The sequence below is a fragment of the Takifugu flavidus genome, chromosome 8, assembly GCF_003711565.1.
Source record: "Takifugu flavidus isolate HTHZ2018 chromosome 8, ASM371156v2, whole genome shotgun sequence".
Classification (NCBI taxonomy): domain Eukaryota; kingdom Metazoa; phylum Chordata; class Actinopteri; order Tetraodontiformes; family Tetraodontidae; genus Takifugu; species Takifugu flavidus.
The window spans coordinates 4,444,950-4,471,706 of NC_079527.1; the positions used below are offsets into that span (position 1 = coordinate 4,444,950).

Below are 26,757 nucleotides of genomic sequence, written 5' to 3' on the forward strand. Positions count from 1 at the left end.
CAAATGTCATGGTATCGTTTCTCTTCAGTTAAGTTGGTATCATAAAATGACCCTGGATTCAGTTCAAACATGAGAATTCTTATATTAAAGTGTTAGTTTAAGGAAAAAAATCGACAATTTATTGGTGGCTTATTCTAAATAATACTAAGAATCCCAACAGTCACTATGTAGGAAGCACAAATCCACAACACTAACCCTAAAACACGCTGTTTACCAACAGATTAATCACTTAATCACTGCATTGTTAAATTGTAAAACAAAGCCAGTTTCCTGCATGAAACTCCAGAAAAGGGTCTGTTTGTTGCGTGTGTGTGTGTGTGTGTGTGTGTGTGTGTGTGTGTGTGTGTGTGTGTGTGTGTGTGTGTGTGTGTGTGTGAGCACCACACTGGTGTGATGTGAAGGTCAGCTCTGGAAAGAAAACTGCTGCTCAGCCTCTCTGGGTTTGCCTGATATTAAAATGCTGCCATTGCTAAAGGCATTGTTCCTGAGCCGCCTTGGACTCAAGTAAATAAAACCCTTGATTTTTCTGCCTACTCTGTAACGTCCAGAATCCAGTAGATAATATTACAGACTGAACGAGATCGCAAAAGCCCGTCATGAACTGTCTGACTCATAATATCCTTAATACAGACGCGAGCTTTATATTACGATACATTATTTCAAAAGACCAATAGTTCAATAGTCGACCACTAGATGGCGCTGTTTAAACATTTGTGCGCTTTCGGATTGCGGCTTGTGCAGATTGGTCTGACTTCCATTAAATGTTATCAGCTAACACCACCGGGACCAAAAACGGAGACCTTTTCTCTTTTCATTGTCTTTATTAGTGGAATGGAATATACACCTCTGTGCTTTAAAGCTGTTTTCTCCTCATGTCTCCCACCGCGACACACTTAGTGAGTTTTAGCATCACTGTCCGTTCACTCTTTAGTTCACTGGACTGCTGAAAATCACTTCATCATGTAGTTTGTCATGTAGAGCTGCTTATCAGAGCTGCAATCTGTTCAGCATGAGACCAAAGCACGGTGGCCTGTTGGTCCGCTCCTTGGTGTGTCAACAGCACTTGCAAAAAAAAAGAACCTAATTATAAAGCAGTTAAATAATAGTAAAAGGCCAACTTAATACTGTCAAAGCTACATAAAAAAAAGTTTGTCTTTGATATTTTGGTCACATTAAGTGGATTTGCAATGTTTTGTAGCCAAAAGTGGACGACTGGTCCAAATGAAAAAATCACAGCTCCGTGTTAAGTTGCTCCAAAACATCTAAGGCCATGATGACAATAAATAATAAAATCATATTATTTCTGACTGCAATAAACAATAACGTAGCATTAGCTTACAGTAAGTGCTACATTAGTATCCACAAAATACTCCAGGATGATCGAATGGTAAACATTTCACCATAATTAAGACGTAATGCAAAGAGGCCCAGTTATAATTTTGATTATTGATCGACTCCATCGGCGAATTCATGGAAACACAAAGGTCATTGCCCCAGGTAGCTACAGCTGGTTACCCGACTTTAACAGGGCGTAGTTATTTTTGACCTTTAACTCAATATCGGACCAGAAGGAAGAAACACGGAAATGATTTTATCCCAGAAACATCTGAAATTTTCCGTAAAAGCACTAAAGAACAAATGCCACAGTTAGCTCATCAGATGTCTGCAAAGAAGAAGAAAAAAACAGCAGTTTGTGATACAGACAGGACATAACCAATAATATTAATAATAATAAAAATAATAATAATAATAATAATAATAATAATAATAATATGGTAGAAAAGCAGCTCTTCAGTCCAGTGAATAAAAATCTGTTCAGTCATTCTCGTTACCCTGCAGGAGAAAACAGGTAAAATACCTATAACGGTATCCATGCATATTTGTGACTTCTTGTATTACACACACGCACGTACGCACGCACGCACGCACGCACGCACACACACTGCGCATTCTGGCTAGGAACATGCCTGAATGATGTTTTCAGATTTGAAACACATTTCTATACTCATGTTTTCTTTTTAGTAGTCTAATTTTTGATGGTGCAAACACTTGTTTTGGAGATGAGGAGGATGAGGAGGAGGGGAAGAAAGGAATGGCGTAAAAAATATGAGTTGTCATGCAAAAGAACAGATGAGAGATTGTGTTGTTGTTGCTTGTTTGTTTTTTTTTTCCTCTTTTTTTGATATGTTGATTAACTCCTATGTCAGTAGTGCTACGTCTGTACGAGGCTCATGCACGCCAATCAGAAATCCAGCAACGTTTTTTTCTCTTTTTTGAGGGGTTTGGAAGATGCAGGTGAAAGTTTATGATACAAAATATGTTACACTGTGCACGTCTGTCCGTCTGCGTTCGCTCACGACCTGCCGGAACGCGTTGCCAAATACTCAGTGTTTAGCTCACATGCGGCCGACGTCTGACACTGTGTGCAGAGGTAGAGGCGACACAATTGTGCACGGCAGTCTAATGTGGATCTTCGTGTCTTCACCTGCGTAACACTGATAAATGACTGCTGAAAATTAAAGAATACACGCAGTGTTTGTAACATCTTATTTACAATAATGTTACGACCCTAAAAATGCTTAAATTGTATCGTGCTGCTGTTGTATGAAACAGACTGAGCGGCCTGTCTGGTGTGGACCCCTGGGACCGAGCTGGAACCAACCGATGACCTTACTGTTGAGTTAGCCGATACCTCAGTAACATCAGAGCTGTAACACCATTGGGAATGCGCAACATTTGTTCCCGTTTAAAACTGTTTCGCTTACAAATGAAGCGGATACAGAAGAGCTTGTGCATTTTTTTGGGAACCAGAGGTTTGGAAATTTGGCGCCACCTGCTGGAGTAGCAGACTGGGTCGGTTTTCTGTGTTCTGGGTCGCTACACCATAAGCCTGTGTACTGGTCGGGCCGGTGCTCCCATACCGGCTCATTGTGCACGTTGTTGGCTGTCATCCGGACACGTGATCACACTGAGTTTTTGGTGCCGCGTTCCCCTTTCCCACCTTCCTGCTGCAGAATAATATTCTGACACTCAAACTGTCACAAAACAAATGAATTTCTTAGTTGCTTTACAATAAATTCCCTGCAATAATTGCTGTAATTCATAACACACGCATTATAATCATTATTGTTACCATGTTCTGTTGAGGATGCTATTTTCCTGCTCGTAGTAATGTTGCATATTTTTGAAACGTAAAAGGCTTCCGCTCCTCACCAGCATTACACTTCGGAGCTACAGTCAGATCAGGCCAATCCACATCAGACACCCTCCACAATCCCATTTAAAAAAGCTCCCACACCAGCCCAGTTCACCTTCATGTCCTTAAAGTTAGCTGAGCACAGTTGTGTGAAGGCTCTTTGAGCGTAGCGTCTCTGCAGCAACGTTCTGACGTTTTGAACGTCTTTTCATCCCAACTCCACCATCAAACCTCGAGAGTTCTCGCTCGCCAGCTCCTCCTGTCCATCGAAATGGTCTCAGCGGCCCGTTCGTCCACGCGTGCTGTTGAACTCTGTCAGCTTTGATCCTGTTGAGACGCATCTCCGATGTTTGGACACCAGCACACGGCTGCATCCAAGTGAAACTGAAGCCGATCCTGGTGTTAGCCATGCCAAAAGGGAAGTCTGCATGCGCCTCAGAGCTGCTGGCTCCTTCCAACAACAGTCTGGGCCAAAAACCGTGGCGGCGGCCCTCTCTCTGACAATCTGATCTCAAAGCTCACGCCAGGTTTTAAACAAAATCCCCATCAAATAATTAGCTTATTGGTTCAGTGATTTTAGATATTCTATCGCATATACGGGCAAAAGCAAATTTCCCACCGTCGGTCCCAACTCAAACCTCCCAGAGTTTGTGAAAAACAGATCTGAAGCTTAAAAAGGGTGCAGGGAGGAATCTCAAACGCATGAAGATGGAATTCTGAAAGTCTTCGGGGGGGGGGGCTTCCCATGTCTGTTTGTCTTTTGTTTGGGATTTTGCCAGCTGCAGTTGTCTCCTCCATCTCCGTTTAATTTCATTTCACATAGTTCAGAATGCCAAAAACAGACCGAAGAAAAGAAAAATATCCAGCCGGAGACAAAGTGTTTGTCGGATCAATCTCAGCTGGCAACGCCTTTGAGGTCAAAAGAAAAGGTCGAGAGGTCGTGACGGTGGGGTGCCTGTCGAGAAGAACGTCCTGTCCGGAGGTTATAAGGAGGAAATTTTGACATTGTCCTGGGTGTAGGCAGTGGCCCGTGTGTTGCGGAGGATGCCGGGGACGGGAGCAGGCGATGGGGGGAGGCTCTCGTCAGGCGTGTTGGCGGGTGGGGTGGGGATGCTGATGATGGCAGCGGTGAAATCCTGTTCCCCACAGTTCAGCTTCAGGTTCCCTGTCTGCGCGTTCAGACTGGAACGCCTGGGGACACACAAACATCGTCATTTCTGTTGTTCGTACACCTTTTTCGCACCCAGTTACACCTTGATTATTCCCATTTTACGCGGAGCTAAGCCCATCAGCCAAGTTCAGAGTTCAGCCCCAGCAGCAGGTGTTCAGTGGAGGTCTGAACACAGCCGACCACGTCGAGGTTATCGGGGTATGTTGTTACCCCCAGTAGTTCAGCTTGTTGAAGGCAGATTTCATCGTGTTGGCTCTGCCTCTGATCTGTCCTACACTCGGTGCAGCCTTCAGAAAGGTCAGTGATGACCCCCAGATGGTAGGTTTTAATCTTTAAGCTGACACACAGCGACTGTACACACCAGCATGAAACCTCTCTGGGCTCCTGGTCAACGACCTGGATGTCAACCGCGATCAAGCTGAGCTCGTGGCCGTGGCACCTGAGGCGTCGCTCGTCAGGTGTGGATTCTGATGGTGGACGTCCTATCAGACCAACTCCCACAACCCTGGTGTCCTCCTCAGTTCCTCCCAGTTTCACATTAATTATGTCACCAACTCCATCTTCTCCCCCTCCGACAACATTGCTCATACCTGTGTTTACGCCTTCATGACCCCCTGAGTGGACTACAGGAAGTGAACCCTGTCCTGAACTCCCCAGCTTGGGTCGAGACTAAAGCCCTGGCTTCAGAATGTCCTCCTGCTCACCTCCAAATGCCTGCGTGCTCGTTCTCCTGGTACTCAACCTCCTCAAATCTCCGGTCCTCTGACACCAACCTGCCCCCAGAATGCTTCTGTCTCGCTCCTGACCTGCTGGAATCTCCGACCTGCAAACGTCTGCATGGCCCTGTGTGTTAAAGCTCAAGATCCACCTATTTAGTTGAGCATTCCATACTTTCCTGACTTCACCTCTTTTACCCGCTCACTCTTACTCGGAGAGCCACGTTGTTGTGTGTTTGGGCGATGTTGTTTGTGTGTAAACGTCATTATTTACCCTTGAGGTTGAATGGAGGTGGTTTTGATGTGCAGGGTGTCCAGCTCCTGAACGCTGCCCCGGCTGACGGAGATGGTGGAGTTAGCCAGGCGCATGGCGGCTCTCCTCCTCGCCCGGCGGGGGCAACAGCCCGTGGAGTTGTTCTGCGCCCCCTGCTGGCTGGACAGGGAGGTGCTGCGGCTGGTCCGGTAGCCCACCGACTCAGTCATGCACAGCTCACTGTAGGTGATCTCACTGGTGAACTCGTGGTTCTGTGAGGAACCGAGAGGTCAGACATGAGGATCCTCTAGGATTCATGTTAGAAATATGATAGACGTGCATGAATCAAGACTAAATTATATGATATATCAGTGCTGTGTTGGCTCCTAAAAAAGCATATTTTTAACTCCACTTTTCTCTAAAGATGAAAGCATTGGTGTCAAAAATAACCACATTACCGTCGTCTTCTCCAGGCAGTGCAGGAGGTGGTTGTGTTGATGCTCAAACGCTGATCTGTTCTTCACACACAGCGCTGTGCTGTCACTGTCCTGGTCCTGAAGAGACACCAACATTCTTACACCATATGAGAAAATAGCACTTGGCACTATGATGAAAAGATGTCATCTACTATAAAATTAATTGTCAAGTTTTGCTTTATTCTAAAATAAAACAGTGGTCAACTTCAGAGATAAACTGCAGCAGCGACAGCAGGGTATCGATGACCCAGATGTGCTGTAACTTTCTCACATATGCAGCAGGGGGCGCCAAAACGATTCCCACTTGTGTGTGACTGAGGAGTTGTCGGCTCACGGTTCATTTTTGGGGAGTTATAAATGTTCACCCTTCACTCCCTTCTCACCTAATGTGCTTGTCAACACCAGCGTGCTCGTATGTACACCAGCTCAGCATGTGTCCTGCTGCTGCTCCTCTGCCCGACACCCTCAGATACATTCAGCCGTGGTTGCTTTACCTCACTTTTATGTTCAAAGCAGAAGTGACACTCATCTAATGCTGTTGCCACAGTTTCACCTTAGCAGTGTCCGATCTCAACCCGGAACCAGATTTGACCCAGATCTTTTCTTCTCATGAGCATTTTTTTTTTGAGAGCGTTAGAGGTTAAACAAAACACTTTCTGGCAGATGCTAAACCAGAGCGCAATCTGTATTCTTTCTATTTATATTATATGTTGCATGACTTTGCAGTCTCAGACGTGCTGTCGAAATAACGGTTTGGGATCTTTTCAGAGGTGTGAATCACACCTGCGTTCACGTCGCAAAAATATCCAAGCGAGCGCACAAATTAGCACGTGCACAGAAGCGTTAGGGCTCAAATCGGGTTCTGGGTTCAGATTGGCCGTGACACACCTGGGTAGCACAGAAACCCTGGCTGGATCACAGCGCTCAGGACCTGGTCTGGACACCCCTGGTCAAGGGTAGACAATAATCCACCATAAATAAAAAATGTCCACCTCCCACTTTAACTGAAAGCCAGCACGCCAGAATAATCTCAAATCTTGCAGCCTGATCACCTTTTGTATTCAGAGTAATCTCCACTCTGTCTTCTCCCATGTTTCTTCTGTTCTGTCTAATCTTCCAGAATAGAAAAATAAGATCATCCTCTTATTTTTTTTCCTTCTAAAGCTTCCTCTGCTCGAGCTTCTCCATTTCCATCAACCTCATCCTCACTCTCGTTATTCCTTCCTTAAATCCAGCCACTATTTCTCAGAGGGATCCAACATCCAACCATGAGCAGGTCCTTCTTTCCCTGGGAACCACCAAAATAATAATATTCCACTCACCTTCGCAGTTCACCTGCCTGTCACCTTCGTTTTCCCCTTATCAAACATCTTCATGTCATAGCTGTCAGACTACACACGCTCATTCATGGCCAGTGTTTGTGTGTGTGTGTGTGTGTGTGTGTGTGTGCGTCTCACCCCAAGTGATCGGTCTTCTTTATACTGGAGGAAGGCGTTAGCTGAACCTTTCTTCGCCATGCGGATTCGAGCCAAACGCACTTTCTGTCAAGGAGAAAAAGAGAAAGAGCCGGTTCAGCACATGCTGACACACACCTGTACAGAGAGAGGAGAGCAAAGGTCACCTGACTGACAGACCAGCGTGACTTTGGGAGTTAAGCTCCTTTTACCTTGAAATAATTGTCAATTAGGAACGACAGGGGTGCGCCCCTGAGAGGAGGAGCAGAGCAGAGCTGTGGCTTGAACTCCTGGAGTTTCGAGCCATCAAATTGAATAAAATGCTGAGAAAAACCTGTTGCGCTCTCATCTTGTCCGCTCTCTGGTTTTGGTGGTAGATGCGGCTGAAATTGGAGACGATGACCGGTACTGGCAGGGCAATCACCAGGACGCCGCTGAGGGAGCAGATGGAGCCGAAGATCTTCCCGGCGATGGTGTTAGGGACCATGTCTCCGTACCTGCGGGACAAAAGGACACGGTGAGTCTGCAGAGCAGCCCTTTGGAACTTCCAGCGCCACAGCCTCCAGCTATTCTTAGACTGTCCCGGGACGTCCCTGGCACGGATGCCATAATCCAGGAGCAGGTCTGCTTCCGAGTGGAGCCGCTTCAGTTTTTCACATGCCCTCCGTGAGAGTCGGAGACCTCATCGGGAACCCAGAAACGTCCATCCAAAGGTGAATCTGGACGATCTGCAGGGCAGGTTCGGCGAGGTCCTTCAGGGTTTGGAGACTGGATTGTCTGCCCGCCCTCATCGGGTCAGGAATGTAGCAAACATCCCTCCAGTCTCCCACACTCACACCGGCGGTGCCTCTGGGAAATGAAGCCATCTCTTTATCCTGCCGGCCCTGTTTCCTCCCGTTTAATGAAGAGAAACCGCAGCTGAGCCAGAATCAGAGCAAAAGGAAGCAAACGTAGATGTTCAACATCCATAAATCCTCGTTACACCACAAAGATCATGAACTACCACTAAATTTGATGATTTGTGTCCGATTTAAGAGGGAATTTGGTGTCAGTTGAAGCTTTTGATGAATCCATATTTACTTTAGGGGTCAATGTGACAAAGTGAACCTCTAGCAGTTATTATATGAGATCACTTTTTCCCGCACCAGCTCTACTTTTGCCACGCTGCAGTTGAGGTCTTAATATTCAAATATGCAAATCTTTTCGGACGGTGAAGTCAGTCAGATATGCAGGTAATGAAGTGCAGCTTTTGGCTCGTGTAGCTGCTGCGGCAGATTATGCTTTAGTCCTTCGCTGAATAAGAGCACGACCTCGGCGGCGCCGCTAATGCTCATATCTGAGGGGGTGTTTTGTGTTAAAGTTCATTTTTAAAGTTGTGCCCCAGTGCTCTCTGGAAATGTGCTTTGTCCTGAATGGATGAAAAGGAAGTCTTTCTTCCAAAAATGAAAAGAGGTCTGGAATTCAGCCGTGCCATTTAAAAGTTGGTTATAACATGAGAGCTATTTTTAGAGACAAATTTCACATGCCCGACATACGTGCACAGTCTTGCTGTGTGTCAGGATCACACTCTGGTCTAAAGGGCAAAGGTCACTGAAGGTAAATCTTTCATTATTCTGCATCTTGAGTTCTTCCTGCACGGAAATTACGTAATATAGATATTACAAATGTGTTATTACCATTATTTTCATAGATCAATGTTGATTTTTTAAAGTTTAACCTGGTTTCACCACATTCTGAATTATGAACCCTCCCCCTTCCACTGATGACGTTGGATGTCTAATGAAAACAAAGAACAAACTCTGACATCTAACAGGATATGCAGATTTATTGTACACTATTTCTTTGTGATGTTCTGTTCTGCTTCCACATTTTTAGGAGCAACCTATCTCATATCATCTTTAAAATAAATGACTTTACATTGAAATGGTCATGCTTCATTCAATTTCCCGTCAACAGAAAAAAAACATAATCTGCTTATTAAACTGGCGTCTCCTGACTGCAGTGAATTATGGGAATTAACGTGGACGGCAAATGTGTCGCTGGGTTTTGGCATGACCAATGTCAGACTAACTCCAGCCAGTCATACCAGACCATAAACACTCCCAAGTGCTTCTGTCAGTGTCACAGGTCAGCGCACGAGGGTGGGCGCCATCAAACATCTGCAACCGCTGTCCAGGTACAAGCTGCTGTCAGTGGAACGTGACCTAAACAGGAAGCATCTCTAGACAACCCTGTTTATGCAATATTTGCATGTTATATATGTGTGTGAGTGTGTGTGTGTGTGTGTGTGTGTGTGTGTGTGTGTGTGTGTGTGTGTGTGTGTGTGCCATATCTTCCACCGTGACCCACTGCTGAGGAAACTCACGCATCAAAAAGGTTCTGATAGAAACAGGTGTCGTTCGGGTGATGAGAGCTGAACTTCGTTCAGCTGGCAAACGGAGATTTCCTGCAACTGCCTGTGAAGTGCACCTTTAAAACCACGGTCTGTGAAGCCGACGCATGGGGGAAAATATCATGAGTCAACAAAAATGGCCTTACTACTGTTGCCAAGCCTCTGAGCAAGGCAGCGGGCCTGCAGAGAGCTGCAGTCAGACGTCATAATGAATAAAGATTTAGCAAAAAAGGAAAGTCTCGGGAGGGTCAGGTCAGACTGACTTTTCCAAGCCGCTCTCGCAATCCTCTAAATATTTCATGGTTTGGATTATGTCATCCTGCACCGTCCACATTCAGAGAGACAGACTGACGGAGAGAGAGGGAGAGGGAGGAGACGTAGAGGGAGATAAAGAACGAAGACCTGATGGAGGCAACGGCTGACAAAAAGCAGAGGAACAGACAACTGTGGCAGAGAGGAATCCATATCCATTAGTGTCTATTCGGCCAATCAAATGCATAGACAGATCCCTATCTCCCACCTGTAACAAGCTGCCAGCCAATCACAATCTAATACAGGAACAGACAGCCAATCATAATTGGTTTACAGGGGAGAACTGGAAGGACAATTACATTGTTGGCCAAGGAGGAGGGAGGAGGTAAGGGGAGAGGAGGAGCAGAAGGAGCTGGAGAGAAGCAAAGGATGGGAGAGAGAGGGGGGGGGGGGACGAAACAAGAAGAGTCATGAAAAGGAGTTCTGAAGATAGCTTGCAGATGTTTAAGGATTAAAATGTGGCTCGGTTTTTAAGGATGGGAAACGGTGGTTTGTTCAAGACAAAGTTGACGGCTTTAAAGCTCAGATTTAGGGGCGACAGAAGCTACGGGACAGGTGTGTAGAGAAACCTGCTCCTCAGAGGCTGTTGAGGAGCAGCAGTCCAGGCTGCTCTTACTGTAGAAACTACAATATCAATGTGATTAAAGCTCCCATAATACACACAGCCACTTCCTGTTTAAGAGCCAAACATTCCTACAGGAGGAAGGTGAAAATATCAGCTTTCACTCTGGTGTCGGACCATCAGGTGCTTTGGTTCACGTCAGGCCCTGGTTGGAAACATTCTTCTGAAAATGCTTATTTGTCTGTTTCCATTAAAACGACACTGTAAACAGTTGTTTTTAGTTCATTTCAGTTTTTTTTTAGTTTCTAGATTAGCTTTTCATATACAGGGAACACGTGACCTCCATGTCAGGCTGAACAATCAACACCAACTTTGCCTTTTTTGATTAAAAACAATCCTTCTGCTTAAGATTATCTGTTATTTTCTTTATTTAAATGTATTATTTAAGCTGACAACATGTTCAATAATTTTACATTATTCCATCATTAAGGGCTGAAGCTTCTTTGTCAGTTATGATGTAGGTTTTAATCTGGGCTAAGGTTTGGATTAGTATAATTCAACCAGACATGTTGGAAGCAAAACTGACTATACAATATTTATGTCAGAATAATAAGTTCTGCTTCTTTTTGCATATTTCAAAACATGAATCCAGTCAGAGCTGCTTCTAATGTCTAGGTGTGATTATTTCTGGATGTGTGACACTAAAGCTGCAGACTGTGGGGACCGTGAGACAGGACGGCTGTCCTTAGCAACCATTATCACTCTCACACACTCTCACACACTCTCACACACTCTCTCACACACACACACACACACACCACACACACACACACACACCACACACACACACACACACACACACACACACACACACACACACACACACATTTCTAATGTCATAGACATAATGAATCAGCCAGCTCCTAACTCTAAGCAGCCTAACAAACCCTGATCCTAACCTAAACCGTGAAGCCAAGTCTTAATTAAATGGACCTTTAAAGCTGAGAGGCCCAAAAGAATGGCCCCACTTTAGTAGTAAAATGAGGTTTTCGGTGCTCAATACGTAATGAATGTGAGCACACTCACACACATTTGCAGACAGATTGTAATAATAAGATGTTTCATGTCTAGTTTGGCATGTGAAGCTCCTCTTCAGCATAAAAAACAATCAGAAGGAGGAAAAGAAGCTTAAAAATGATCACACAGAAGGAAAAAGACACAAACCCCCCAATTCTGTTTGATCCAGCACGACGGGAAACATGATTATCAGAAGCAACATCTCGTCCTCGATGTCTTTGAACAGTTGGGATCATGTGGAACATCCCGGGACTGCAGGACCGGAGCACAAACCCAGGCAGTAAAGCTGACAACGTCCACTCTGAGTGGACCACTGGGGGACGTAAAGGGTGTTGACACAGAGAGCATCTGGAATCTGGGGCGGGGGCAGAGATCTGTGGACATGTTTTCTGTTAACGCGGAGCTCCAGAGAGGGAGATGTCTGTGTCAGCAGACAGGATCCAGAGACTTTGTCATCACCACCAACATAGAACCGAACCAGTGGGCAACAGTTTATTTTGAAAGCTCCTTTTTTCTCCCTCTGAACTACCTGACCTGGGTTTGTTCTTGGCCAAGGACGCCAGTATCGACCGGTGAGTCCGATTCCAGGCCTGGCTGGGAAGTATTCTGGGTTACAGCTGCTTGCTAAAAGCCGACCTGTTCTTCTCCTCCTCCTCTTTCCTGCCATCATCTTCTCCGCATCTGCCTGTGTGGTCTCATTCCCCATGATTTTTCCTCTCCCTTTCCTGCCCTCCTCCAGCGTAATCTACGGCCATGTTTAATTGATGGAGGGATGATGAAAGTTGCAGGAGGGAGGATGGTTGTTCCGTGTTTTCTCCCCCTCTGTTGAAGGAGATTTCAGCCACTCTGGCTTATTTCTCATGCAGGCGGGTTTCTAATGGAAAGCAACGAATGATGATGGCTGCTACTACAAGTGAGGACAGCTCCAGACACAGACGCATCACACACACACACACACACCACACACACACACACACACACACACACACACACACACACCTCTGTTGGGAGCTCTGTCGCTTGTCAAGGTTCGATTTCATGTTCAAAGTAGATGAGGACACAATTGCAAATTGGAATATTTGAGAAATTCAGCGGTGTCAGAGCTATTTTCAGCATATTCAAAGTGGATAAAACTCTTGTCAAGCGTAGAATCCGTGACCAAGCGACGAAGCGCTGATGTTAAAAATATTCCCGATCCGTTTGAAATCACGCCTTCTCTCTCTTTTCCAAACGAGAGGCGAGCGGAGGTGACGGACCAGCATCCACACAGTATCCACACGTGCCAGCTGGATAAACAACCCAGGAGAGATGGCGCCAGACATGCTGAAGACCCGACTGTGACCCTGATGTATGTCAGAGTTCGCCTCGTCCGTCCACGTCCACCTTCCCACCCCACCCCCTCCCTAAAAGGGCTGAGTAATGATGGACGAGCGGCCTGATCTACAGAATATAAATATAATCTGAGAATCAATCAGACATGTGAGCAGCAATCGGAGCCTCTAATTTTAGAAATGCTGCAAATGCTGTGAAAGCGGCAGATTCTCAAAATAACCCCGGGACACAGACTTATAAAAGATGCAGACAGCAATATAACATCCAGCTCCAAAATCAAGCCTCGGCGAGCGGAAATCACACTGAAATATAACCCTTTTGCAGACTGGCTGCAGCAAGATCCACCTCTGTATCAAACAATTATACTATCTCAAACACGATCCCGACATGAGCATTATATTTATTTGAGGGCTTCTTCTTCTTCTTGTTCTTCTTCTTCTGCATATTTTATACGCCAGCAGCCTCTGTTTGGCTTGGTTTTACACCCACCTACTGTACTACGCTACAAGATGGCCCCTACACAGAGAGCTTGCTGAGGCTGCTGTGCGCTACAAATGATGCTAATGACATTTATGGATATATGACACTGACATGTTAAGTGACTGCATACGGAGCACATGATTAGTTTTGGTCAGCACTGTTGTGGTTGTTGATGAATAGGAGTAAATGTCACCTTTGATTTTTACCGGAGATTCTAACCTGGAGGCCTAGAACAGAAGAAAAGAACCAGAAAAGCCTCCGGTGCCATTCAGATTCAGGCTTGTGCACGTTTAGGCTGCGCCAGTCCACTCTCCAGTTTTCTGCGAGCTGCCTTGTTTATTGATCGCATCGATGACCTAATAGGTCAACTGGAACAGGCCCAGTACTAATTAGTTGTGAGAGTTACTGCCACCTAGTGGTTTCAGGCACGCCGTAGTCAATATATCAATCTCTTCCATGTGTACGTGGGCGAAGAGAGCAGCTCTGATCCAGCGCTAAATACAGAGTTGGTGTGTTTGGCTGAGAAAAGTCAGCAAAACCAGCATGAGTGCTTGTGAAGCATGCAGGGTGAACCCAAAACACCAGGTCCTGCAGGGCCCACGTCTGGGTTGGACCCTCAACTGTGTTGATGTTCAGGTGTTTGGGAGTGAGGGGGACTGGGACCTGCTGCAGACCCACCAGCCACACACACCTGACTGGTGGATGTAGCAGCAAGTGGCTCGACTTGACCCCTTCTGCTCCTCAGCACACACTCTGGGAGTAATTTCACACACACACACACACACACACACACACACACACACACACACACACACACGGAGCTCTAAAAAAAATCAAAGTCTAACAAATGTTTCCCTCAGCGTAACCAAAACTACTGTCTGAACGCCTGATTCTGATGTCCGGGACCTTTAACTCAAGCTGTAGTTGTTTAAGTTAAGGGGGAAATGCAGCCATTCGTTCACCTAAGGGTGGGTCCATTATTGTTCCTGTTCCACTCTTCTATTTCTAGACAAGAATTTAAACTTGACATGAATATTTAACAGCCTACATACGTAGACGTATAGCGTCTCTGTGGTTTAGCGTGAGTATGAATCATGTTTCTGCTGCTGAGACATAATTAAAGGGTCGTATAATGTGCCGCATCCAATATTCATCATTGTTCAAACACAGGGGTCTCTCACGCTACGCTGGTCAAGAAATGTCCTCGCAAATCCTCCACCTCCTCCACCAGAACCCTGGAACGGATCCCAGATCCAAGAGTCCCAACCCTTGAGTCAGCAGACCTTGAGGAGGGAGGAGGGAGGGTTTGGACCGCGGATCCAGCATCTGTGTGTGGATTCAATAAGTCGTGGCCTCGGGCCTGTTCTTTGGTGCTACGCTTGATTAGTCTCTGCTCCTTATCTCCAATATTTATATCTCCTACGCTCTCTTCCTCCCGCCTGCCCCTTTCCTCTCTCACTTTTTCACACTGTGACTAAAATGTTTTATTTGCACCTTTTTTCACCATATTGGTGCCTCTTTTCAACACACACATGGGTCATATCACATGACATATGTTAAATGTTTTATTGGTATTAAGAAGCAATAGAGGGGAAAGGGGAGAAAATAGAAGAGGAAACAAACTTTGAAAAATGCAACCAGGGAGGACAGAAGGGGGAAGAAAAATGAACGCCGACGTGTGATAAATGTGAGGAGAAAGCAACAGAAAAAGGAGGGATGGAGGAAGTGATAGAGGATGATTGCAAAGAGGAGAGGAGCAGAATAAACGTTACCCTGTTGTAGATAAAGATGGGGGGGGCTGTGGGGAGGCAGCACACCAAAGATAAGTGTATGACGAATGGGACGAAAGGAGGGTGGGTGAGAGGGATTAAGAAGTGAGAAAAGGAGCGGAGGGAAGAAGAAAGGATAAATGAAGACGTGAGATAATGAAGAAAAATTACTACTAGAGGAAATTCATTCATCTCTTCAAATGGGAAGCAAGAGAAGCAGGAGGAAATGGTGAGGCCAGCGGTTACGGCGGTACATTATGGTTTTCGTTGGCTGGTTTTTGGTTTGCACGAATTGACGATGCGACGGTGTTTTTACAGTTTTCCAGGAATGTTCTATTTCATTTGTACTACGACCGTTTCTGTCTGTTAATCAGCTCTAGCTAAAAGCTTCAAGGCCACCTGTCAGGTGTCATTAAGGAATCAGGTCCAGATGGAGACTTTTCTGTCCTCACCGCTCTAAACCGGCACCATAAAAGAGTCACAACGTGGTTACCGAATTTACGATCTGCACCGCGGAGCTCTGTAGGAAGAGGAGGGTGGTGTTGGTCTTTCCCAGGAACATGAGCTCCTAAATTTAGAGTTTTCTCCTAAACAAACCTCAGCCATATATTCCAGAGAATTATGGGTCATTGTCCCTAAATGTCTACAAATAAGGGTGATTGGCAGCACAAATTCGGCATTTGCCGCAGGTTTGTGTGTCATTCCCAGAGGTCAGGAGGTCAGACAGACTGGAAGAGCCAGCACTGCATGGCCTCTCTGGTTTGGAGTGCTGCTGACTGGTTTCACTTTCAGTTTTCCACTTGTGGATGATGCTTCATTTAATGGGTATCCACATACACCTTTACATTTTTGCAGGGCTAAAATCAGTCTTTTATGTGACCGCATGCAGGTTTTTGATCAGATTTGATGAGAAGTCGTTTATTTTCTATAAACACAGCAGAATAATCAAGTGCGTGGGCCTGTTGTGCAATCCAATCAACGTCAGCGTGGTAACAAAGTCAATGACATGATGTCAATCATGCAATGGCTGCAAAGAAAGCTAGCGCGTGGAATATCATAAAGAACCAACGACTAGAGAAATGACCGGCACCGGGGTTCTGTGGCACAACAGAGGGCAAAGGTCAGAGTCAGATTTCAAAGATGTGATGTGTGGATCATCTTTTGTAGGGGGCTTAATTGTGTAGGGAAAAGTTTAGTCTGTGTGTGACATTGAAGATATTCTGACTCTATAAAACATTTATTCCATCTTCCATCGCAGAGCAGCTTCAAAAGGTCACTTTAAGAAGAAAAAAACCCTCACTCTAGCATCGCCCACCACTACCAAATACCCCTGATGACATCACGGTCGGAAAGTTAAAGCTCCACCTGCAACATCTGAGGAGCGATCCTACTTTTTAAACACATCATTGGTGAGCAAAGCCCAACGGGACCATAATATTAAGAGTTCTATTTTTATGGCCTCATCACAGCCCGCCGCGGACCTTGTTAGCACGGTGACTAAAATGCTAGCGTGGCTGTGGCTGAGATTACCATATTACACAACCACCTGAGCTGAGCTTAATGCCACGTTTCTGTGTGTGACATTAAATGGGACAGAGATGACCTCTTACCCATCATGCCTCAGGCCGAGCTCACAGCTGTTTGTTAGTGAGAAGAGTCGGTTTTTCAGCTTTCAGGCTGCCACAAAAACAGAGAGTCAAATCTGTGGTTGGTCCTTTCCTGTTGTTTTTAGCTCTCTTCCCTTTCAAGTCAATATCGGTTTATGAACAAATTAATCATATTGGTTGCTGTCGATGCTGTTGCAGCCTGGAGACTCGTCTTCATCATATCTGACATGCTGTAGCTCCGTGCTCACGCCGTCACAGTTAGCCGCGAGCTTACATGTAGAAATACAGGAAAACTGCAGCCTGTGAAATGTTCAATCAGCAATAATTAACAAAACGAGAAAATCTTTAAGCAGACTGGCCATTTTAGGGACTTTCCGGGCAGCTGAGTAGGACTTTTAAAAGCTTTAACGCTCATTAAGGCAGGAAATGAAAACCTGATCTAATTGTTGTTCTTTATCCAAACAGAAAGCAAGAACCAATTAACAATTAAATAAATGAAGTCATTATAGAACTGCTTCTCTGCAGGTACCATTATCTTCTAGAACATTCCAGCGTTGCCACTTTTTGCTCATTTATTTATTCTTATTAGTTGTAATAATCCTTGTCCATGACGATCGTATTACCATAAAACACTCTCGCTGCCTCCTTCGCATTTGTGCATTTAAAGCTTCAATTGTGATCAGAATTGGCTGCTATGTTAATTAGCATCCCATCGTTTCCCTCATCTGTAACAGCAACAGCATGGTGCCGTGCAGTGTTTATTCATGTACAGCCACCATAGCACGGCCATGGTAACTATAGCGATACTCACGATTAGCTTTTCTGTGTAGCTTCAGTTGGAATTATAGCTTAACAGAGTGAAAGCATGCAGCCAGCACCTGTGTGACCCCTGGACGCTCTCCGTCTAGGCCCAGGACCCCTCAGTTCCTGCCATCTGGCTGACTCTATCGGTGTAACGAAGGCTGTACAAATGATCCTGTTGGTGGACGTCAATCAGTCAGGCCTGAAGTTAGCCTGCGTTTGCTCCACCACAGTTTGCCAGCTACTGAACACAAATGCACGAGAGGGGAAGCTGAACAATTCTAATTGCATGCTGTTATAATAACCTACGATCATTCCAGCTGGTCCAGCCTTCTCTGCTCCCTCCCCACTTTGCTATTATCTCCCTTTTCAATCGTCTTCTGGGGCCCACATCACAAACATTTCTCCATAATTGATCTTATCATACATGAGATGAGTACTTACTAATGCTATATGGTCATTAAAATGTATTTATATCACACTTTCAATCGCGGACCTCCTCCTCTTTGACATCTTTTCTATCTCTTTTTTATGTACCTCTGCCTCCCTTCCTCCCTCTCTCACCATCTATTAAAGCATTAAGTGTGTGAGCCTGAGCCATGCATTGAGATGGCCTATAATTCCATCCAGGCTGTTTTATAAGGCTGCATCACTCTTAGGGTCATATACATCCTGTTCCTGAGAGGAAATGGCTGCTCCCCTCTTGTTCTTATAAATAATGTTGGTGGTAAAGTGCTCTGCAGCAGCACAAACTCGCTGCTGCCAGAGTAGACAGGCGGGCAGTAAAGTTGATTTCATACCCTCTTTTTATACACATCTTCTATAGGAAAGGTAATATCATTTTAAACCCGGTGCACATTCATGATATATTTAAGTACGCTTTAAGCTACATTTTTGTGAAACCCTACAAAAGTAGCCTGAGCACGTAGCTGCAGCCTTCCTCCTCTGGGCTATACTCCCTCTGGTCCTGGCTCCACACACATCAAGCATTCACACTTATCGGATGCATGTCAAAGATCAATTTACAGTCCTCTAACTGCATTCGTTTATGGCATGATTCCGAAAGAACCAAAGCTCCCCAAGCTGGCACAGCTCTGGATTTAAAAAAATCAAATAAAAATGTCCTGTTGGGGATGCTTGTAACAGGAACGTCTGCAGCTCTACTCAGCACACGTGCAGATTCATCCAAATGGACCACAGCAGAATTCTTATATTTATGAGCCAAGATGTAAGTTGCACCAAGCTGCACTCGTGCCTTCATCATGGTCCTGTAGCGACAGCGTAGATTGTACGTGGTGTCCTGCAGCAGCTGCCGCAAATTGTGTACCCTCCCCACATTTATTGCTTCTGGAAGAATTGCAATAGGGTTATAATTTCACTCCCAGTTTATTTGCACAGTAATAAAACACAGGAACAAAGTAATAAAGGCAGCATGATGAAAAACAACAATAACCAGCTGAATGAAGAAAAACAAATGAATAGATTGCTGCAGCCACGGACAGAGGAACAGGAGGAGGAGGAGGAGGAGGTAGTGACGATGATGGAGAATACAAAGAGCGATGGGGAGGGGGGGGGCAGCAAAGAAATAATCTCTTAACAAATGCAGTTATGGAAATCCTAGAAGTAGAAATGTAACAGAGCTGCTTCCTAATCCAAATGATCACTTTCCCCCTTTCTGTCTGGCTCTCTGTAAAAACCAACATGGCTGCCACTTTAGCGGCAGGAGCCCCAGTAAACACGGCAGACGGCTGATTCTGAAAACACGCCGAGACGCGCTCAGTTACTGCTCCGTCTACACATTGGGCCTTGCAAATCTGAAATAATGTGAAATTGAAACGCATGGGTGGAGACAGATAAATCCTCAACCACATGACTGTAATTGTACCTGAGGAGCTGTTGCCCTATTGACTGTTAGATATTGATGCGAATCATCAACGTGTTTTATGTACTAACAGGACAGTTGGTGTCTGTGTCTGGCTTCATCTGGTTAGATCAGCGTAGATCAGGGGTGGGTAAATCCAGTCCTCGAGGGCCGGATCCAAGCCAGACTTTCTGTCCTACAGGTAAACACGTTCACCTGGGGTTCCATTTACCTGGTGAAAGCGGTTTCTCCCTGGTAGGATGCAAAACCTGGCTGGATCCAGCCTTCGTGGATTGGACTTGCCCATCAGAGGAGGTCAAATCCATTCCTCGAGGGTTGAATTCAAGCTGGGATTTGCGTCCTACCAGGCAGGAAATGCTTTCACCAAGGTAAATGGAACCCCAGGTGAACGTGTTTACCTATAGGACAGAAAGTCTGGCTTGAATCCGGCCCTCGAGGACTGGATTTGCCCACCCCTGGCGTAGAACTACCCACACTGAAGCTGTCAGTGGCCCCTCATTGAGCTGGTCGGTTAGTTAGGCAGTCAGCTAAGGATGGTTCACTAGGGTCAAGGTGGGACCGTATCCCCAGGAAGAGGTGGTGGAACGGCAACTGGTGACAGGTCACACACAAGCCAAAGACCCCCCCGGGGCAGAAGCTAGTCCAGTCTGTGGACCAACCACCAGCGAAACGGCACAAATTCCAGCTCTGCGCAGAGGAGAAAAATGCTCTGAAACAACTGTTCAGTCCAGCTCCAGGTAGATATTCCATAAGCAGCTCCTCTGAGAAGCTTCAAACAGGCTGAACATACAGGAAAATGTAATTTAGGTGCTGAACAACTGATCAGGTGGGAGGCTGAGTTCAACTGTGTAAACCAGAAAAGAAAAGAAAAACCCAAACTAATAGAACTACAATAAACGGTAATAAAATGGATTTTGTTAGCAATATATTCCCAGCAAGATGTACCCAGGAGCCTTTTCCCAACAGTTCCCGGTTGTTGGGTTTAATGGCGTTGACCATATTGACGGTTAATACAGTTACGCTACTTATTGTGCAAATCCTGGCTGACTCGAACCCCATTTAAGAGCCACATGTTTAAGTGTGTGATTACAGGACGTAAAAATGCAGAGCTAATCGGTTTCAACGGGTTTTTTTTTTACATATGGTTGTATGTATGCTGCATCGGGAAAAGTCTGTGACACGCGTGGGATTTTTGATTTTCAAAGGCTTTTTTGCTCAATGAATTCATGCCGTGTAAATATATACTAATCTGCTTTTGTAGTCCCCCTTAGCATGGACAGGAACAGCAGAAACAACATAGTAATTGATCGAACTGATGGACTGACAGAGGTGCGACTCGAAGATCAATTCCTGGGGAACTTCACAAAAATCTATGGCAGAAAGTGTCAGTGTCCCCCAAAGACACACTCTCACACACTCTATCTCTCCTTCCCCAGACAGGTGGGCATCCATAGAGGTGTGACTGTGGTGTGTGCATACACATGTGTCTTTGAGCTCATGTGAGATTTCCTGACTGAAATCTCCAAATGCTCTTTGAATAGCAGATAATAGATCACTGTTGGAGAAGCACAGGTTGAAAACACCACCACCCCTTCACACATAGAAACACAGCCCTCCCCATCGTCCGCATGGCAGGAGTGATCGTGTGTGGGCAGCATCAGGATGAAGATACACCATCGTACCGGAGAAGCAATGAGTGGGAGGTGGGAGGCACACGCGTGCACACAGACTCTCGGGTTTCACACTCCACACTCTTTTCATGCTAAAAACAGACTGTAAAACTCTGGTCCATCACCGATAATATTGGCGCATCCATGTCCCAACACAACAGGATGATTTCAGCTAAGAAGAGCCCACGTTGCCATGGGAATGATATTTAAAGCACTGACAATGAAACAAGAAAAAAAAATCAAATCAAACTGACGTTAGCTTACCCAAGCGTTGTCATGGTGACTATGGTGTACCAGAAGGAGGCCGGGATGGAGGTAAAGGTGGAGCCCTTCGTGCCCTTCTCTGCGTAGAACATGACAGTGGCGAAAATGATGATGGCCATAGTGAGGGAGAAGAGCAGGAAACCAAGCTCGGAGGCGCAGCTCTTCAACGTGTAGCCCAAAATCCTCAAACCCTGAGAGTGGCGTGAAAACTTGAAAATTCGGAAGACGCGGAACACCCGGAGGGTGACGAACGCTCCGCTCACGTCCTCGTTCTCCGGCATCACCAGGCCGATGTAGTAGGGCATTATAGCCACCACGTCTATAACCGACATCACCGAGCGCATGAACTTACAGCGGCTGGGAGCAGCAAACAGACGCATGAGATACTCAAACGTGAAGATCAGCACACATGCTGTGTCCATGCAGAAGAAGGCCAGCTGATATTTCTCTCCACAGGGAAGTTCCTTGAAACTGCCTTTGGGGGGCTGGCAGGGGACTGTCTCCACTACATTGGCGATCACCGACACGGCGATGAAGAAACCAGTGACATAGTAGAAGACCAGCGCCATGGTTGAGGTGTGTGGGTTCTCGAAGGCTCGCCACAGCCGTTCCCTGGAAGTGCTGTGTGGGGGGAGGGGGGCATCCATCGCCTCATTCGCCTCTGTGTCTTCCGCCAGGCGTTCTTGGTTCTCCTTTTTCTTGTCCCGGTATTCCTTTTATAAACACAGGATGGGAGAAGTAAGCAAAGTGAACCCATGGACATTTATGCACATTTGTTGGGGGATTTGTTTTTTTGAGCCCTATTTCTATTGCGACAGTGGGACGGGGGCTGGAGCCTATACGGGCAAAGGCATGGTACGCCCCTGGACAAGTCTCCTGCTCATTGCAGGGTCCTATCTGAGCATTAGGGGGTTTGGTTCCTGATTCAAGGGTAGCTTTGTAGAGCTCTGAAGGTGACCTGATGCTTCTTGGAACAGCCCCCTGCAGACTGAGCTACCACTGCCCTCATGTATTACATTCTCACTGCATATCACGGCTTTCTTGTTTGTTTTTATTGTTGCTAGGAGTTCAAGGGCTTGATGGACACCCAGTATGTTCCCACAATTTGTCAAATTAAAGTAATAGGAAATATAAGACTGCATGTATAAAAGTTATTACCAGTCAAATATAATATTGTCTTCATATTAATAAACCAGGAACATACTTTATTATCTCTTAATCATAATTCTGTGCTACCTATTCATATAGCCTTCTGACACAATGTGACAGAAGAGCTACTCAAACATGGTGGTACAGGAGAACTGATCTAGTCCAAATGGAACAGGTCTCCAAGTCCTATGAGTCTTTATCATAAGTATGATCATGATGATCCGTTCAAGAGCAGGACGACACCGTGAACTCTCCCCTTCCTGTCTTGCAGATGTATGAACCTCACTTTCAACCCTTCCTGCTCGATGTGCACCACTCAATGTATTTGTGGGCTCAGATTTAGACTAAAATAGACCTACTGTCAATAGGATGACACGTTCGGATGACCCGCAGATGTTTGGGAAAACAAAGTTCCAGTTAGTGACGTATTCACACGTTCTAGAGCAGGCTGCCAGCTTTCAAGACCTCCTAGCTTCTAGCTGAAATCTAATAAACATTTTATTCCAACATTAGATCCTGCAACCATCATCAACCCTGGTGTAGCACTTAACCACTTTGTCTACTACTTTTTCCAAGCCTTCCTTTCCGAAGCGAAAACAAAAGGACCTCAACCACTCAGGACTTCCCTGGTATTATGATTTATAGCATCCTATTTCAGGCTTTCCTACTCACGTGAGAATCTTCTCCTTACCGATGCCCTCCTTACTCCTTACTCAGCACATCAAAGCTTCTCCCATTTCTACCTTACTCACGAAATAACACTCGCTGACTGTAACTTCTCCTTTCTTTTCTCTCGATGATCTTCGCATTTTGTCTCTCTCGCAAACTCTCTCTTCAACCAAGCCACCAATTTTCCGTTTGTCAGGTTATATTTGAAATGAACCACGCAGCCAAATGATCATCATTCTGAGTAAGGAAATCACATAACGGTACTTTGACCATTTTGTCTGTGCAGGTCAAAGGAGCAGAATCACCACTAATCTCTGTCTCTGTTCCACACAGGGGCCACACCTGCATCCCCATGGATGGATGGATGGATGGATGGATGGGTGGATGGATGGATGGTGGATGGATGGATGGATGGGTGGGTGGGTGGGTGGGTGGGTGGATGGATGGATGGATGGATGGATGGATGGATGGATGGATGGATGGATGGATGGATGGATGGATGGATGGATGGATGGATGGATGGAGGATGGATGGATGGATGGATGGTGGATGGATGGATGGATGGATGGATGGATGGACGGACGGACGGCTGGGTGGGTGGATGGATGGATGGATGGATGGATGGATGGATGGATGGATGGATGGATGGACGGACGGACGGACGGACGGACGGACGGACGGACGGGTGGGTGGGTGGATGGATGGATGGATGGATGGTTAGATGGATGGATGGATGGGTGGGTGGGTGGATGGATGGACGGACGGACGGATGGATGGATGGGTGGATGGATGGTTAGATGGATGGATGGATGGATGGATGGATGGATGGATGGATGGATGGATGGATGGATGGATGGATGGATGGATGGATGGGTGGGTGGGTGGTGGATGGATGGACGGACGGACGGACGGATGGATGTTAGATGGATGGTTAGATGGATGGATGGATGGATGGATGGGTGGATGGATGGTTAGATGGATGGACGGACGGACGGATGTTAGATGGATGGATGGATGGATGGGTGGATGATAGATGGATGATGGATGATGGATGGATGTAGAAGTGGTTTCTCAGCCATATGAGTCACTTCCTGTGGTTATAAACACTTTGTGTTTTGTTTTGAGTAGCACATTAATACCACGTTTATTATTCTATTTATTTTGTCTTAAATGTTACTTTTGTATTGAAAACTGAGGTAAGAAGATGAAACAAAAGAAAAATGGCAGATGATGATGAGGAGGAAGAGGAGGAGGGGAGGAATTCAGAATTCAAGCCACTAATATTCAGGATTTTAAAATAAAAAGGCTTTTTCCTAATATGCAGCCAAGTCGAAGCCAGTAAGCATGAGAACTCTCAACATCACAGGTGTTTTTTAATTAAAAGTTCTCTCCACCAGCTAGAGATGGTCAGGATTTACCTCCATGCAGCAGTCTCCAATAATCTCCGGCACGATGCCGTAGAAGGCCAGCTCTTCGTCAAAGGCCTGGATGCACTCGTGTCTTGGATAGTGGAGCTTCCCAGTGCGGTAAAAGTTCAAAATGTGCCGGAACATTTCAGGGTCTCGATCGAAGAAGTATTCCTGCGTGTCCTCGTTGTAGAAAAACTCCTTCTCTGAAGAGCCCAGCAGCGTGTCTGGATACCGATCCAAAGTGTTCTTCCATGTCTGGATGGGGAAGAAGAGCTACTGTAAAGTTTGACCCACTCAGGTGTGTGTGGGTGGATTGTGTGTCATTTGTAGCCTGCTGTTTTCCTATTGTTGTGCTGCATTGATGGCAAATTCTTTAATGGCATTAATAATTTACATGTGTTCAAGGAAAGTGTAAAAAGTTTTATAATCATTATAACATATTTAGATGCTCCAACATACTCCGAAGCAGGGATTGAGGCCCACTCCTACCAGAGTCACACTCCCACCAGGTTTTCAGAACTACCAGGCGTCTGCCCGGTAGAAAGGAAAACCCGGCCCTAGATCACGGTCCTCATAGGACTGGGTTGCCCATCTCTACTCTAAAGAATAGTGCGCGAGTGACCAGTTGTGTCTGCCTGATGTGTGTGTTGTGTGTACATTGATGTCAGTAGGGCATCGGCTGTGATGCCGTGAGTGAAGCAAACACTCAGATATTATGATGAAAAGCAGCCAGTTATTAAAGTTTACAGCAGAACTTTGAGTCGCTGCTGTTTCTTCGCTTTCTTCTGCCACCACAGCAGAAAGTACTTTGGTGCTGCTTCATTCCTGAAAGCCACCGACTTCTATTTTTGCTGTGGATCCATTTTGTTGTTACTTCTGCCCAAACGCACTTCAATGCGCTGATTTCCTATTTCTACTGGTATTACAGGTTTTTGACATTGGGAGTTGAGCTGAAGCGCAGGAGCAGCAACACAAATCTCTTAAAACCACTTCAAGACATTCTTATAAAGTCGTCATTTAAAATCTGTAAATCTGTAACCATGAGCCAATCAAAAAACATCCTTTTCTAATGTCTTGTTGTCTGTTGCTAAAAACCTAGCAGTGTTGCAAACACTGGCAAAACCAGGACTCATTTTCAGGTCTAAAAACATTTGAATTTGTATTTTTTAAAATTGGCCATTCTAAATTTTGAACCCACCAAATTTTAAACATTTAAAATCGTCGTGTTATTTCATGTTCTGACATTATATTTGGCAGGTTAACTGTCCAAACCACAAACATTTAACAGCAAAATTATTTGCTGCAGGGGTGAAAGTTAGCTCACATTGATCACTAAACTGTCATTTTAAGAGCCCGTGTTGTTCACTGTGCATCAGCCACCTGTTTAAAAAGAAAAGCAAACTCCTAATGGCACATTGGAGGAATGTATCAGTGTTGTACTTCACACTAACACTAATGGACGAAGATGGCTTTGCTTGTGATGTCTTGGAAGCATTCTGCCATCAACTCCAGGACCCCAGCATCATACTATGAAGACAACTCTCCCCTGAGGAAGGGCAAAATTGTAGAAAGCTGTGGAAACCGATTTAAAGCGGCGTGTGATGTGACGACGCACCTGAAACCTGATGCCGCTTACGTTGACGTAGAGGATCTCGTCTGACTTGGATGAGTTGTCCACGGGCGGCTTGGGCATCGTCTTTTTGGCTAACGGCATCCAGCCTACCGCCGCCGCCCGAGCGAACGGAAGCCATGTTGCCACGCCGGCCGCCATCTTGCTTGGGTCTTGTCCTCGGGAAAGGTTGAACTAATGGAGCTGTGGTGAGTGCATTAACTAAATCCTTGCTTACTTATTTTCCTCTGCTGACTGGCAACGAGGGAGGAGGCGGTCAGACATACTGAGGAGGAAAGATGTGGGGATGAAGGGTCACAGGGAGGGAGGGGGGGTCAGAGAAGATCTAGGGGTAGAACCATGTTCTATCACAAGTGTGGTCCGTCCTTTCTTTCTTTGATTGCTGAATTGATTTTCTTTTGTTTGTGTGCTGGATGGAGACGTTCCTCCAACACAAAACAGGGCTCCTCAGCACCTGCAAGGCGTCCCCGGAGGTGCCGGTTTAAA

At 45.7% G+C, this 26,757-nt stretch overlaps 1 protein-coding gene and 1 long non-coding RNA gene across 2 annotated transcripts; one reads left to right on the forward strand and one right to left on the reverse strand.

Moving 5' to 3' along the window:
• Nucleotides 1-801: 801 nt before the first annotated feature.
• On the reverse strand, nucleotides 802-26,643 carry kcnd1 (potassium voltage-gated channel, Shal-related subfamily, member 1). Its single transcript, XM_057041559.1, has 8 exons — nucleotides 26,257-26,643; nucleotides 24,651-24,896; nucleotides 21,415-22,127; nucleotides 7,601-7,763; nucleotides 7,270-7,353; nucleotides 5,795-5,890; nucleotides 5,358-5,608; nucleotides 802-4,387 (listed from the first exon to the last, which is right to left on the reverse strand). The coding sequence occupies exons 1-8, from the start codon at nucleotides 26,410-26,412 to the stop codon at nucleotides 4,180-4,182; spliced, it is 1,917 nt and encodes a 638-aa protein (XP_056897539.1). The 5' UTR covers nucleotides 26,413-26,643; the 3' UTR covers nucleotides 802-4,179.
• LOC130530429 (uncharacterized) lies at nucleotides 24,246-25,401 on the forward strand. The gene is made up of 2 exons (XR_008951836.1): nucleotides 24,246-24,939; nucleotides 25,087-25,401. It is a non-coding gene; the product is annotated as an uncharacterized LOC130530429 (long non-coding RNA).
• Nucleotides 26,644-26,757: the final 114 nt, after the last annotated feature.

Coding starts and splice junctions, on each gene's coding strand:
- kcnd1 (XM_057041559.1), bottom strand. CDS start 26,412: ATGGCGGCCGGCGTGGCAACATGGCTTCCGTTCGCTCGGGCGGCGGCG. Junction 24,897..26,256: donor TAAGCGGCATCAGGTTTCAG/GTGCGTCGTCAC, acceptor TTCCCCATCCAG/ACATGGAAGAACACTTTGGA. Junction 7,354..7,600: donor ACAAGATGAGAGCGCAACAG/GTTTTTCTCAGC, acceptor TCTCCTTGACAG/AAAGTGCGTTTGGCTCGAAT.